We start from the raw sequence: 16,091 nt of genomic DNA, 5'->3' as shown, positions 1-16,091 counted from the left end.
AGATAATGTTATAGCCCAATTGCCTATATGTATTTAAATGATATATTGGCAATAATGCAACCAACTATGCCGTGAAACCATATGGCTATGGGTATAATCAAGGCCGTATGAAAACTCCGAATATACCGGTTGATGAATAGTATAAAGGCTCTACAAGCCAGATTAAATCTAGCAATATACCTATGTCTCGCTCGTGATTAAGTCATAGTAGGTAGTAAAATAATAGGACCAAGATACATTAGGGGCCTATAGGATATCCTATAGAGTAGGTAGCTTCTGTATACATATAATGTGACGTTAAATTTGAATGCATATTGGTCAAGATGCTCCGTGCTATATTTATCAGTGACCCTTTAAACACTAGTTTCAACATACCCGGTTCTATCGCCGTTTAAGGCTAGAGCCAACGCCACTACAGCTTCATGCCATCTCCCTTGTTGAGTATTGATTATGGACTCCAGGACGAAGACTGGTTCTTCTAAGAAATAAAGCATAATCCCCCATCTTCACCCTCATAATTTAATAAGCAGTTGTATTGCCATTACACTAGAACAATCTGATCGTGTGACCCTAACTTCAAGTTACTCGGGATATTCAGCTCAGCCAGTCCGCACCGATGGTAAACATTGCCCCCTTGACACGCCGCAACCAATGCCAAGAAACGCCCATTTGTCTCGCGTGCGAGCACTAGGAACGAAGACTGCTCTTCTGGCAGGAAGTGATATTCAGCTGAGCCTTCAGAAAAATCAGACCAGCATTCGATCAGTACTTTAGGACCAGTCTTCCCCGCCCTATTAAATACACCGTCTCCTTTTAGAACATGGCATGATACCAGTAGTCGACTATGCGAGGAATTGGCGTCCCACTCAACTAACGCTTCTGACTTGTCAAAGTAAACGACAGAATCCAAATCTACAGGGCCAGTGATCGACATCCAGGACCAAGTTGGTAGGCCGACGATACTCCTTCGTTCATCTAAGGGCATGGTCTTCCATAATAACCCAGTTATTGGTGAAGACTCCCAGACGCCGAAATGGCATTTATCTTGAAAAGTGTTGGAGAGGAAGTCTATCACACCACTGATAGCGAGTGGTCTGTCTGTGTAATAACCGAGCTGGCGAAGCGTATACTGCTCCACGATCTCTCGCCAGATATTGTCGAGATCGCCTCCTTTCGTATCCACAAACAGGCCGTCTTCGTGAGCTTTTCTACTCGCTATGCTGTCAATAATTCGCCGAGGATACACAGCAGAAAGCTCGTAGTCGATAGAGCTCCACGATTTCTTCATCACATTCTTTGTTCTGCATCGGATGAATGGCTCCAGGTCTCCGAATACCAGTAGTCGTGGAGGGAGCAAAGCCTCTTGAAATGTCCAACCCCTTTTATTTAAAGGAAAGACGTCGGTCTTATGCGCATGTACAGGTGAGATTGTAATACTATTAAGACTTGTGCGATTATAAGCTTCCTCTAAATTGTCTGTGAAAGAGACAGTGCAGGTGGCATGTCGTGTATTGAACGTTGCCGAATTATTGAGGAAGCTCTCATGAACGGAGGTGGATGTAGCAGCGGCGATAGTAACGAAAGAGTTTTGGTAAATGGTACACATTTGGCTGATTTCTCTTTTCTTGTCCTCGGGATCATTTTGAATGATGCATAATGCATCTATCCATAAGTAACTCAACCCTAAGGAATGCGTTACTAGAATTGCGTCTTTTATTGTCTGTGGGAGGGAAATGCTGTCTAGATCATTGCTAAGGAGAACGTCGAGATTATCTTTTGTGAGTTCCAATGGTTGTGGGCCTCCCCAGCAGTAACTCAAGGCTGCATATAATTCTTTTCCTAACTCTTTTCTCGTATCGACTAGTCGTACTTCTGGAAAGGCCTTCCCACTTCCCCTGATTTGCAATAGCCGTGATGGAAGTGGTGTTGGGCCAGAGGGTTCGCATTGAGGGTGCGATGTTCGGCAATGTTCGAGCATCGATTTAATATCGTCGGTCCATCTCTCAGTTAAGCCATTCCATTCAACAGGCCGAAAATTGGTAAATGATGCCAATGAACTATCTAAGAAAACTACAATTAGCTGGCCAAAAGTACATTTTGTAACCCTCTAAACCTACGAGATGTGAAACTTAGAGTACCTTTAGAAGCAACCAAACGCAATGGCCGGAACGCCTGCCACTTAGTACGTCCTTCATCCGATTCTATGGCTATGAATATTCTGTCAACACCTTGGACTTGAATTAAGTCATTATTTATTGTAAGCGGTTCCAGACTAGCGGTGGCTCCAGAGATTCCCATAATGTATTGATTTCTTATGGGACGCGTAATGACTACCCAACATGCGGCAAGTTCGTGTTGCTTCTCTGGCTTTATTCTGCCAGATGCAGGGTAAATCAAATCGCGTAGGCGTCGCGTTGTAAGAACATTAATAGACCCTCCGATGAAGTCTTCGTTCCAAAGGTAAGTGCAGAATCGACAATCTGGTCGGTCCGGGAAAGTCCCAAGCTTTGAGTGTCTGAATGTATTTGTAGAAAGTAGTTGAGAAAAGCCATCTCTTGAAAATAGTATTTTACACCTTTTGCATAAATTACCTTGCTCATCCACGGTAGTTATGGTTTCTGTTGTCATTTTCTATACGAGATTAAGGGAAAAGGTTACTCTGTATTGAAAAATTAATACCTGCCCGCTTAACATAGAGTACCCGACATATGAGTATGAAGATGCTAAGATTGAAAAGGGGTCAATTTAAATGAATTATCAGGTGGCTTAGTAATCCAGAGTCCCCGCTATAAGCACTATAAGCACTATTATAAGGATGCCTAATTTAATAAACATGAGTAAGATCCCAGAAAACAAACGTTTTCCATTCCTTAACAAGCCAGTTGCTGGGTGTTTCGTTCGACTTTCCAATCGCATGACTATTATATTCCACACCCATGACAGCCTGCTCCAGACTGGTTTCTATTTTGTCAGCGAGGCAGCATTTGCAGAGTCCGCACGGACCAGACCTTTTTGGGCACCAAGTGGGATTCTGGCGTGCCTTTAATGTCCAATGCCATGGCCATTCTAGATGGACATAAAAGCTCTTCATCTCTTGCAATGCCTGTAATGGCTCTAAAAGGCGTTTGTGGACCTTGAATAAAGATTCAGTATTATTGTTTGCCAATTTCATTTCATCGACGAAGTATTGAGATTTCCAGTTGTCAGACCCAAGAAACATCATGTGAATATTAATTCTCAAGTTGGGGATATTCCCATGGACTTTGAGAAGGTCTATAGCAAGCAACCAATCCGAATATAGAGGGTGGGGTTCATCTGGGTATGCATCCGGATCGATAGGCGGAAATACAATCTCAAGACAACGCAGACGAGAGAGGATGCTCGGCTGCCTATATCTTAGAATGAATTGCGATATTGGTAACCGTAGTGGGCGTTGATCGGTTCCTGACGAAGCGTAAGTTACGTTATGGCCATCGAGAACTATAGGGAATACAATGATGCGGTTATAGTTGTAGAAGACGTCGCATGCTTCCTGGTACATGGCACGATTAACAAGCATCAGAGATCGTGGTGGAGTCCAACACCGACAGCGCGATGAGTATCCGCTGAAAATAAGACGGCAGGAGTTGAACCCGGTCACAGGCCAACCATATCGAGGCTTCACACAGCCTAGAGGTTGGCACTTGGAGCAACGTTCATTAATAATAACATCACATTTCCCGTGGATGCAATCGATCCAGCGACAAATATGAAAGCCTTTGTTTGGACTCCATTGGACCTGGTTACTTGGTGCCACTAAATTTGTATACCTTAGTATCTCGTGCCTAATTTCCGGTGGTAGTTGCATGAACGGGAAAGGCTTTTGTATACTCGTATCCAACCCTTTAGCACGAAGGGCTACCTCTTCAGCATACTTAGATATGTGACTATTTCTCTTGTTGTGCAATCGAAGTTCACAATCGGCCAAAACACCGGGAAAGTCTAGCAGGGGTTGGAGGACTGCTAAGGTCGCTTCGCTATCCTCCTCTCCTGTATCGCATACCAGATTTAGTGTCAATTTTCCCGGTGTGGCATTGGAAAAAACGTGTTTGGCAGCAGCTTGCCAGTCGGTAATCTGTTCTTGACTGAGAGGGACGATACAACCGGATGAGAATGGGAATTCGGGATGCAAATGCAAGCAAACAGACAGCACTGTCAAGTCGGAGCAGCATTCAGGTGATAACCCGCGAAGAAACTCGAGATCTGTTTCAAGATTCTCATGGTCAACCACAGCTCCGAGGCCATCGTCGGGGAATGTAAACGGCATCGCTTATTCGGATTCAGAGTCGGGACTCAAACGTGGTGGTATCTTTTTTTGCTCCAAAGGTTGTTCAATTCTGTGAAATGGGTCGGCGTTCAGGTAAATTATGCCGTCTTGTGAGGCTAGGGAGGTAGAGAGCAGTATTTGGTTATTAATGTACAAGAAGATGCTGATATGAAAGTTCGAGAATAAATGTAGCCAAAAGAAAGTGCGATTTATATACCAGTGGTATGGGTTTATCATCTGAACTACGCTTGCTTTTTAGGTACGTAAGGTATTGTACCTTTATATGCTAATGTATCACCTAACATAAGACGTAGCCATATGGATCTATTCACTAATACATAGACCCATAAGAGATGTCGATGTTGCATCATACTGTGTCTAATACTAAGGATGATTCACTCGTAGAAAACGTGGTGTATTAGAAGATACTCAGGTAATATTCAACTCTAAGTCATTAACAGGTCAGCCAGGTGTGTAATAATTATAGCCGAGCTATCTCAGGCGTCACTAGATACTAGTGAAGTTGCAATTGTGCACTTATGACTCCTTAGAACTGTATGCTAGTACTATTATAGTATAAGTAGTATACGGAGGTAATACATAAATTAACTAGGAGAGTAGATTCTGTCTATTTATCAAACGAGTGTATCAATAGGATTAGCATTTTTTGCCTTGTAAGCTAGTTGATCGCCTCCTATTTATTATCAGGGGGTTTATACCCAGGTGATTGATGTCATACACAGAGTGAATATCTAGGATAGGTAGACCAAAAGGATGATATATTGAACTAGTAACGCCTGGCTTCTACTCTCTTTCGAAGGCGCTACGCGCGCTTATATAATAGATAAGACCCCTGTAGGCCTCTTTACCCACTTATACCCTGACATTTATCCCTAACAACATCTACGTCGAAGAACCATTCGCACCTACAAAAACAACCAGTACAGCAGCGTATGCCGCCGTAGCAGAGACAACCGCGAGATCATTATCAAGCACCCGTGCTGCAGCAATACCGGCTACAAAGACAAATACGGTTGTTATAATCGGCGATGCATATGGGGTCGTTACTGATATCATAAGCCACATAGGGACAGTGAGGAAAGCCCCTACAATAATGGAAATCAGTACCCTCGTTAATAATGCATCCATCCGCTCTTTCTGAGTCATCTCGGCTCGTGTCCCTCCAATAGCTGTTGGTTCCCGCTCTAGTGGAGGAGCAAAGTTGAGCTCCCGTGTCCCGCCTACACCAGGTACGAATAATCCCTCTTCTAACTTTTCTGCAGGGATTTCTAAAAGAGCTGCTTTTAGTACAGCGGCGTCTACATTCCTCTGGCTTCGGATGAGGAATGGATCATGTAAATCTCGATCAGCACAAGTCCGGATGTAGTCGTTATCACGCGTTGCGGCAACTTGATAATTAGTCTCGCGTGTTAATGCATTAGGGTGTAATATGAAAATAACCTACTGTATTTTTCAAGCAAAGATTCCCAGTTGTCTGGGAGCGTCTTAGAATAGTGAATATTCATAATTATGTCGGTAAGCTGTAATTGCAGCATTCGCATTCGCATCCGACTGAGAGCCGCTAAACTGAGCTTCAAAGTTACTTGACTCCTCTCTCTTGTTCCTTTCTCAGCATCGTCTGACTTTTTAACTGATTTATAATTAAACCAGGAACTTTGACGAGTTAGTAAATTGCTAAATCTGGTTATGAAACTATAATGGAGTGGGAAGGGCCGTCTATTATACCACCCATTTAAATACTTGCCGTGAAGGGGTTGCGGAATCCCTCTGCTCATTTATCTCAAAGATATCTCTGTCATGATGATCGATTAAAAATTCATCTACCCAATCCCTTGTCGTAACCGAGTTAGCTATGAGTGAAATTTTATATTAGACTTAATATTTTAGCTAGGACGAGGTGATCAAACCTCTCTCTGGTATGAATGAACGATTATCGTCTCTATCGGCGGAAATCTTAGTCCCTATAGCATCGTCCATTTTTGTCTTTCGATAATGTTAGCTTCATCTTGTTCTCGTAACGTTGGATCGCTAGAATTTATGGATAGATATACCTTAGGTAGGCACCCTGGTACCTACTGTCCCTTCAATACTCGTAGCCCTGCCTCAATATCTGAGACTAATACCTAAGGCACAGTTGGGGGTTAAGCCGAATACCTGGTGAGGGCTTGAATGCCGAATTGCGACAAATCTTCAACAAGAAGTGGGAACTAAAAGGAATTCACTCAGCCACAACCAAGGGTTTGAGGGGTAAGAGTGATGTATAAAAACCGATATGCAACATTGCTTCGCTATTATTGATAGTAGTGGGGTGTTAGGTAGCAGAACTATCGGAGCTGAAAGTAAATATTTTCTACAATTTTCTTCGGGTTTCTCCGAATACCGCCGCCGTTGGAGTCCTACATTTTGTTTTCTGAATAATCGACTATTATCTAGGTATCTTTACAAATACCTGCGACTACTAAGATTTATATTCTCCATACTGCGAGAGAATTACCTAGGTCTTCCTTTCTACTACTGTGTTTAGCTAGAAAAGGTCATATTCACCCGTTCAAATAGCGCGAGGCCTGGATCAAAGGTATTTTGTCTGCAATTTCTTTGACACCGGGGGGGGGGGGAGAGAGAGACTGCGATAAGAAATTTGAATAATAACCGACGGGGTGATATCATCGTTAACTATAGATTTCCGCAGGCTACACTTTGCGATGTCTAGTCCTAAAGTGCAAGACGTTCGCCTACAATTTATGTACGATTTCGAGAAAAAAGAGTTCGTTCTCCGGTTCCCGAATCAAAGCTACGCTCGAGCTTATCAAGCGATGAATCATGAAGCGCGTATACTTAACCAAAGACCTGATGATGTCTGGCTCCCCCTTGCCCGTGGAATGACCTGTCTACAAACTTGTTATGAGGGTATGGCCGTGATCTTTGAGTCTAACGGCGCTGCTGAAGAATGGCGCCAGCGAACAATTATTGGAAATGTGCAGGTTTTTGAAGGTAATAGCCCGGGCGTTTACTTTAGGCGTAATTGGTCTCGAGTTGAATTGGAGGAAAAAATTAGGTTCGAAGTTATACGTCCGGGACCAATTGCATTGAACCAACAAAGCAAGAGCGAAGGTAGTTTGCCATTACCAAGACATCACCGAAAAATTGAGGTTGGTCCTACCAAAGTATCGCCAAATGTGCCAATTCCGCATTAAAACCGGATATTATAATGTTGGATTAGTCAATATAGTTTAAATACTAACTAACTATTGATTTACTGAAGTTAATTGATTACCCCGTGAATATAGATCACAACATACGGCTAATGTTCGGTGATTACTAATATAAATCAGGTACCTAAGGTACCTGTCAGGTTCTTGTGGTCAGGTTTAGCCCCCTTTCCCCCCTTTCCCCCCTTTTTCTCTCTCTCTCTCAACAATTCGTATCTAATGATGTGTATTAAATCTAAGGAACTTCATCTAACCAACCAGTATCATGCATAATTATTATAATCTTGGTTCTTATAGACGGACGGTGAACTCGAGCAGCGAAGAAGCTCGGGAATGGGTTAATCGCGGTTTGATCTGGAGTTACGCGTTCAATCATGAAGAGTCTGTCAAATGCTTCGAAAACGCTCTCGCTTGCGACAGCAACTGTGTCTTAGCTTATTGGGGCCTAGCCTATGCCTTGGGTCCGAATTATAATAAGCCTTGGGACTTCTTCGATGCAACTGAATTGGAAAATGTCATGCGACGAACCCATGGCGTGGTTCAGCAGGCTAGGGAAAGGTCGGACAATGCACTGCCCCTTGAGAAAGCACTTGTTGAGGCGCTGAGATTCCGCTATCCACAAGAGCACGTGGGGGATAAGAAATGGTCGATATGGAATCAAGAATATGCCGATGCGATGGGAAGAGTTTACAAAGAGTTCCCAGATGACCTGGATATAGCTACTTTATATGTGGATGCGTTGATGAACTTAACTCCGTGGCAACTCTGGGATCTCACTACCGGAAAACCAGCATCAGGGGCTCACACATTGGAGTCCAGGGTTATCCTAGAGCGTTCGATGGCTCAAGACGGTGGATCTCAGCACCCGGGTCTGCTTCATCTCTATATACATCTTATGGAGATGTCTACAACCCCCGAGGTAGCATTGGACGCAGCGAACGCGCTTCGAGATCTTGTTCCTGATGCTGGTCATCTCGATCATATGCCATCGCATATCGACGTTATACTCGGTGACTACCAGAGCGCTATCGAATCAAATCAAAAGGCCATTATCGCTGATGATCTCTTCTTTGCGAGAGAAAATCCCTTGAAATTCTATACCCTCTACCGGATGCACGACCTTCATTTCCGCATCTACGCCGGCATGTTCGCGGGGCAGTTGAAGACCACACTCGATACCGTAGCCCGTCTCGAACAGACTCTACCAGAGGAACTTCTACGCGTCGAGTCACCACCTATGGCAGACTGGCTAGAGGGTTTCCTCGGTATGCGTGTACACGCTTTTATTCGGTTCGGCCGGTGGCAGGAGATCATCGACCTACCGTTTTACGAAGACGGCAAGCTCTACTGCACAACAAATGCCCTGAACCACTACGCTAAGGGGATAGCACTAGCTGCTACGGGCAAGGTTGAAGAGGCATCCAAGCAACGCGAGCTGTTTGCCGAAGCTGCGAAGAGGGTTCCGGAGTCACGAATGGTGTTTAACAATAGATGTGTTGATAGCTTGAAGGTCGGAGAAGCCATGCTAGACGGCGAGCTAGAATACCGGAGGGGTAACTATGACTTAGCCTATTCACATTTACGTGTGGCAATTGAGCGAAGCTATGCCCTCCCTTTCGACGAACCGTGGGGTTGGATGCAGCCGCCGAGCCATGCGTACGGGGCATTACTAATGGAACAAGGCCATTTTGATAAGGCTGTCGAAGTTTACGCCGAGGATCTCGGAATCGACGGCAAGCTCCCCCGCGCATTACAGCACCCGAATAACGTTTGGTCTTTACATGGCTATCACGAATGCCTAGGAAAGCTAGGACGCATTGACGAAGCTAGGGCTATAAAACCACAGTTAGATGCGGCAATAGCTAACGCCGATGTGCCTATCAAAGCATCTTGCTTCTGTCGCACCAGCGTATTTTAATTCAACAGACTTATTGGTGGTTTATGAATGAAAATGACAGTTAGTTGATTCGAGGATATATAATAATTAACACTCGCTACCCCTATTCATGACTCCTATCTCGGTGGGACTTCGGCTGACTGATGTCAGGGTTGATTACCCCCTTTTCCTAGTTTCTTTCAGTCTTCCTACTTCACCGTAGAGCCAACCCTCTAAACACCAATCGCCTTCGCAAGCGCTTCACCAACACCTACAGAGCTGGCAGGGTTCTGTCCTGTAATAAGCTTCCCGCCGTCCTCAACTACCACGAATGGGTCGTACACCTTCTCTGTTATCTTGTACTCAGCACCGACCTCCTTCATCTTGTCCTCGAGTGAGAAGGGCAAGTGCTCGAGCAGGCCGATACCTCCCTCCTCGGCATTACTAAAGCCTGTGGCCTTCTTTCCAGCGAGAAGAGGCTTGCCGTCAGGTAATGTGACGCCCGTAAATACGACAGGTCCGTGGCACACTGCAGCGACAGGCTTGCCTGCCGCAACAAACTCCTTAATCAGCGCGATGGATTCGCTGTCAGTTGCTAAGTCGTACATGGGCCCGTATCCACCCGGATAAAACAACGCGTCAAATTCTCCTGAGCGCCCTAGGAAAGAGGAAAGTTTGGCTGTCTGTTCCCACAGCGCGGACTTGGTCTTGAGGAACGAGACCGAGGAAGCATCTGATTTGAATTGCTCCACTGATGCTGGGTCCAACGGTGCGACACCCCCCTTAGGTGACGCGGTTACGATCTCAACGCCTTTCCCGGAGAGGACTTCGTACGGGTGGGCGAACTCAGGCTGTTGGAGAAATTAATTCAGATACTTGTTGACATTCGAGGTGTAGGTTAGGCACTTACAAGATACCAGCCGGACTCCCTCTTAGCGCTATCGATGTAGCCGAATGAAGTTAAGACGACGAGAACTTTAGGCGCCATTGTGTATTTTTTGGTGATGTTAGTAATTGCTTGGTGAAGTTAATATCAAAGTTGTAAGTGAAGTAACGATGTGCGATCTATTGTACTATTGTAGATTAACTAATGTGAGTTGATATAGGGTATTTTCTTCCTATGTTGTCGCTTAAACCTCCAGCTTTTATATCAAAATAACTACCATCACACCACACCCCTTTCACCATTTTTACGATGATCTCCAAGGCATCTTGCGTGATGTAACTGACGAAACGAATCGAATCGAATCTGTGCCTACCTATGTAAGCTCCACCCGTCGTATTCTCAGCCGATGTGGAGCCAATACCGCACCAATATCTTGATGTCAATATAGCTCCGGCTACTCCATCAAGGATAGTTGTGGCACAGCAAAACTAGTCTTCAAAACGGCAGGAAATTATACCGACTTGGAACGCCCGTTAATTCTCGGCGCATAGGTAGGTAGTAAAGACATATCCGGATTTCATGTAAGCAGCTCCGAATCAGCAAAGCCCAAATAACCTAATCGCCGTAGGGGTTAAGACGCCACTCTCAGTCGGCTTTAGCTTGACTCCTATTGGCGATATACAATCTTAGGCGTGAGGCGTAGATATAACTGCTATTGCCATTCAGGATATAGGAGATGCTGAATAATTCCATACGACATACAATTTTCAGTTAAGAATTCGCTAATTTCCGAAAGACGAAAGATTTCAAAAATTCGGAGAAACAGGAGATATAATAGAGAATTTGTCATATCTATCAATCTGGATACTTCGAACTTCTACATTCCTTCAGATATCAGTAAATTAATAGTAAACCCTGGAAATAATTTTCGAGGGGTATCAAATCATCACCAATACGATCTTCCCATCTTTAGGCCATTAGTAGTGAAGATATCATACATATTATTATGTAGGATAGAGGTCATATCAAGTTATCAATTATGTACTGAACAGCAAAATCAGATATTAGATCAGACATTATATTATTATTTTCTTAAATAGATATCTCGCTCATTATATTATGCATGAATTCAATGCCCGTATCCAGGGGGTCGCAAAAAGGTATGCACTCGACCTCATGGCCTTTTCTTCTCAACAACGCTCTTCCATTTCGTCCTTACCAACCTTAGCAAGAGCCACGCTACAAGACGGTACACAACGACTGTGGCCGCCAACGCGCCGATATTGACTATAGGATCAACATTTAGCTTGTATAGATCTAAAACCTGCTCGCCCGTCTCGATGGTGCACCGGCCGTCGGGTAGCCTCTGGGCGTCGTCACATGTGAACTTAACGCCCCGCAGAGTAAATGGCGACAGAGCTGCCGTCGCATACTTCAGCGGGCTAATATAGTTGAAGATCTTGAAAAGCTCTGGCATATTAATCGACATGATTCCCGCCATGATCTGGGCGACGGAAAGCAGGATTGAGATGAGATTGACAGCGAAACCCGTGTGGTTGAATACTGTATTAAACATGATACCCAGACTCTCACCGCACGACACGACTCCAAAGCCGCAGAAAACGTATACGAAATACATCTCAACGGTACGGGGGAAACCAACCGCAAAGTCTGCTAGGATACCGAAGAGCAGACAGGACGCAATTTCGAAAGGTAATTCGAGGAGTGTATATGTCGATAAGAACGCCTCGACGCTATATACGGCGTCGTCGTCTTCGCGGTAGAATACCTCTCGCTCGGCCGGATACACCGCGACGTTTTGAAGCATACCGACGAAGTAGAAAGCGCCTATTTCTTGGATGAAACCCACGCGGTTCTGAATGCTGTAGTAATCGTTATGGACCGGTGCGAAGAACAAGGCTAGTATGATAGCCAAGCCGAGAACCTGCATGGTACGTGCTAGGAGGAGGGGTGGTTGTCGTCTGAGGTTGATAGTTGCGCGATGTAATAGGAGTGGGAATGCCGTTATAAAGGTTGCGCGTTTATGGACGAGTGCCCCCAGCTCGGCTGGCGTTGCTAAAGCATTTTTATGGTACGAACGACGAGGTGCTGGGTTGGAAAGACGCCTTTCAAGCGTTCCATCTGAGTCGGTGACTTCTTGGACTGTTTCTTCTGTCTTTGTATTTTCAGAAGTAGTCGTTCCTTTTTCATTCCCTGACTCTCCATTTGCCTCTTCCGCCTCTTTTATATTCGAAAGACGGGGGTTCGGTTGTAGCGCTAATGGAGATTTCCCCTTGGTGACATTATTCCACGATTCGATAAGCCTTCTAACCTTTTCTCGACTTTCCGCCTCTCTAGTCGCTTCCTGCAGATCTATTGTGATGAGATCGAGTGCGAAATCGGCTGGGTTAGTATGCTGAGGGCATTGAAACCCTAGTTTGCTAAAATAAGGCAGCATATCCCTCGCGGCACCAGCATAAGCAGGTGAACCTCCCCTAGCCAACAAGAGTACGTTCCCGAAATGGTTGAAGATGTCTGATCTAGCTTGGTGGATGGTAAGGATAAGCGTGCGTCCCTCTTTGGCCAAACCCTGGAGCACTTCCAATATACTGCTTGCCGTGAATGCATCCAACCCACTCGTCGGCTCGTCTAACAATAGTACTCGAGGATCGGTAAGAATTTGTACAGCTATACTGACTCGTCGCTTCTCTCCTCCGGAGATACCCTTTACCAGCTCGTTACCAACCAAATTGTCAGCGCAGTCCTTCAGACCCATCTTTACCAGGACTTCTTCAGCCCGCTGATATTTCTCTGATTTGCTCATCCACGTGGGAAGGCGAAGACCAGCTGAGAAGCGTAGAGTTTCACGTACTGTGAGAGACGGAAGCAATGCATCGTCGTCTTGGCAGACGTACGACACGACCGATCGTATGACCGAGTCCGATGGAACAGCATCGTTAAAGGACAGTTTCCCTGATGGCCGATACCTAGTGCCGATTGTACTATGTAAGCGTAGGGCCATAGCATTAAGTAGACTTGTTTTCCCCGAACCAGATGGTCCCATTATTACATTAAGTGTGCCGGCTTGAAATGTTGCCGTAACAGGGTTAAGAATTGTCTTGGTTGGCAGCTTTTTCCCAGTCAAGGATCGCTTATCCAGTACTAAAGAAAACTCGTCGAGGCCGACATCTATAGCCCTCACTTCATGAATTGACCTCGCTGCCATCTTTTCTTTCCCGGCTGAAAGATCCGTGTCGGATACTCGAGATCGTGCAATTGTCATTTCTACTTTTAAGAAAGCTAATCCAACCCAGGATGTTATGAAGAAGAGAATAGCAAAGGCAACCAGAATGATGATCGGTCGTGCTACCCAGTTCCGAGGAAATCCAAGGTTGTCCATGATATACCGTCCGGTATATTGGTTGCAGGCTGGATTTGACTCACCGCCTGGTAAGGGGCAATCATAGAAGCTACCCTCAAACTCGTTGCCACATAGAGCCCCAAACGCATAATACTATTAGAATATTAGCAAGTTTTACTTAGAGTGCGAGGTATGGCTGACTTACAGTATATGTGATATACTTGGTCCATCTTACGTAGACCGGGATCGTATTGCTCTGTATGAAGTAGCCACAAGCCATGCTTTGCAGCGTATACGTAAGATTGGCGATTAAACTAGCTCCGGGGAAATGCCTGACCGCGGCAACAGACGACATGGCCAACGTGACAGCAATGTAGTGATTAAGGAGGATGATAGAAAAGAACGTAAAGAACTTCGACACATCTGAGTCGAAGCCCACCATAAAGTAAAATATGACGCTGTACAAAAATGGAACGGGTATATCTTCTGTAAACAAACGCGCTAATCGACGGGACAATATGAAAGGAAGGGCAGTTACACAGCCTTCGCTATTCTCGCGGTCAAACGTTGGAATGTCCAACGTTAAACGGAAAATCTCAAATGTTAAGAATAGGTAACCCTGTAGACCTACTGAGATATATAGTGCAGCCTGTCTTGATCGAATGCCAGGTTGATCCCGAGAAAGGTTGTAGAAGATATATCCTGTGATGATAGCCATAAGGATTGCTTCCATTATAGACCCGGCCATCCCCATCGGATCTCTGTAAGTAACTTTGAGATTCCTGTCAGTCAAGACTCGTAGCTGACGAAAGAAATTTGCATGTTGACCTATCGTCGGTCGCTTTGGGCTATCCTTCGTCTCGGTAGCCTTTTCAGATGTTGATGCTGCGAAAATTCTCTGAGATTCTTCGTTCCAAGCTGCCTTCAGACGCTCAACTCTGGCGGTACTCTCTTCCTCAAGCTCCGGAGAACGATTGTCGACGGCAGCTTGATCGATTAAGAATTCGGCGGGGTTAACGAAAGCAGGGAGTTGGAATCCAAGGTTTGAAAACCATGGGATACACTCCTTCATGGTGCCTGAATACACGGGGCTTCCCCTGGACAAGATTACTAGGCTGTCGAATAGATCCCATATTTCTGAACGTGGTTGATGGATAGTTGTGATAATAGTCCGCCCCTTGTTTGCCAGAGCCTTAAGAGTCCTCACTAGTTGATAAGCACTTGTCGCATCTAATCCAGTAGTTGGTTCGTCCAAAAAGAGAATCGACGGGTTTGCTAGGAGCTGTACACCAATGCTCACTCTTCGCTTTTCTCCACCACTGCACCCGCGATGTTGACTATTTCCGATTCTAGTGTTTGCACAATCCTTTAGACCTAATTCGAGGATGACTTCTTCCACAATACGCATGCGCTCTTCTTTCGTAGTCGGTGGAGGCAATCTCAAATCCGCCGAATATTGCAGGGTTTCTCGTACAGTTAAAGTGGGAAGCAATATGTCCTGTTGCATCACATATGCGTGTCTTACAGAATGCACCCCTTCTTGTCCATTAAACGTGGTAGTCCCATTTTGTGATAGTCGAGAGCTGAACATGCGTTCTGCGACCGTATTTAACAAAGTCGTCTTTCCAGAACCACTACCACCGAGAATCGCTGTCAATGTTCCAGGTTTCAAGGAAGCATTAACCGAACTAAGGAGAGTTTTAGTCTTTGGGCCACTATGGCTTTTCCCAAGCGTTTTCAACAAATCAGGATAAGTTGCAGGATCCCATATCGAAGGCGACGTATCGACAGTGACCGATAGATTTCTTATTTGAACTTCGACGGCCTCGACATCATCTAACGACAAGTGACCGACTGCCGGGGCTGATATTCGCCGGCTCAGGTCCGGTCGGCTTATATCCATCAATGTAGAAACAGAGCTTTGTGGCTCGTTTGCGTCGATATCGATGATAACAGGTTTCTCGCCATTTCGTTCGTCGTGACTTGGAGCGGCGGTGTCTGAGTTTGAGGACGTCATAGCTGGAACGTCCGTCGTGAATCCAATAGCTATCAGCGGCTAAAATATCGGCCAAGTGATATATATACGAAAGGTATACCGTAGAAAGAGAAAGCCCGAGCAAAGCTCGAACGGTTATGATGACATTCCTGGAACCGAACAAGTTGTTTCTTCTATAAATTAATTCATATATGTGTCATTTGCGCTTGCTAAACAGATGAAGCTCCCAAAAAGATAGAAAGACTTTAACGTGGAAAATATCAAAATGAAAAATCTCTCGAGATCGCAAAGACCTGGTCGCCTCCCCAAAAAGCCTACCGAGATGGTGTACCAGACATAGTAATGTAAGATGCAACATCAAGCTGACTAGGATTAATCCCACGCGAGCCCAGCGAACCACGTTATCCTTGTTTATGGTCCTTAATTGGAACCATAG

The 16,091-nt window shown here is 45.1% G+C and overlaps 4 protein-coding genes across 4 annotated transcripts; 1 reads left to right on the top strand and 3 right to left on the bottom strand.

Annotated features, from left to right (window-relative positions):
• Positions 1–5,209: 5,209 nt before the first annotated feature.
• Positions 5,210–5,832, bottom strand: GL218_04743 (uncharacterized protein; the record flags this gene model as incomplete). Its single annotated transcript, XM_033581364.1, has 2 exons — positions 5,210–5,715; positions 5,772–5,832. The coding sequence occupies 2 exons, from the start codon at positions 5,830–5,832 to the stop codon at positions 5,210–5,212; spliced, it is 567 nt and encodes a 188-aa protein (XP_033435928.1).
• Positions 5,833–7,801: 1,969 nt separating this feature from the next.
• Positions 7,802–9,454, top strand: GL218_04742 (uncharacterized protein; the record flags this gene model as incomplete). The annotated part of the gene is made up of 1 exon (XM_033581363.1): positions 7,802–9,454. One exon carries the CDS (start codon positions 7,802–7,804, stop codon positions 9,452–9,454), a length of 1,653 nt encoding a protein of 550 aa, XP_033435929.1.
• A 191-nt stretch (positions 9,455–9,645) lies between these two features.
• Positions 9,646–10,400, bottom strand: GL218_04741 (putative chaperone protein HSP31; the record flags this gene model as incomplete). The annotated part of the gene is made up of 2 exons (XM_033581362.1): positions 9,646–10,263; positions 10,323–10,400. The coding sequence occupies 2 exons, from the start codon at positions 10,398–10,400 to the stop codon at positions 9,646–9,648; spliced, it is 696 nt and encodes a 231-aa protein (XP_033435930.1).
• A 1,072-nt stretch (positions 10,401–11,472) lies between these two features.
• Positions 11,473–15,676, bottom strand: GL218_04740 (uncharacterized protein; the record flags this gene model as incomplete). Its single annotated transcript, XM_033581361.1, has 2 exons — positions 11,473–13,812; positions 13,865–15,676. 2 exons carry the CDS (start codon positions 15,674–15,676, stop codon positions 11,473–11,475), a joined length of 4,152 nt encoding a protein of 1,383 aa, XP_033435931.1.
• Between the last annotated feature and the right edge of the window lie 415 nt (positions 15,677–16,091).

The sequence above is a fragment of the Daldinia childiae genome (assembly GCF_008694065.1).
Source record: "Daldinia childiae strain JS-1345 chromosome Unknown Scaffold4, whole genome shotgun sequence".
Classification (NCBI taxonomy): Eukaryota; Fungi; Ascomycota; class Sordariomycetes; order Xylariales; family Hypoxylaceae; genus Daldinia; species Daldinia childiae.
The sequence above is the reverse complement of the archived record's forward strand: the minus strand, read 5'-3'. Positions and strand labels throughout refer to the sequence as shown.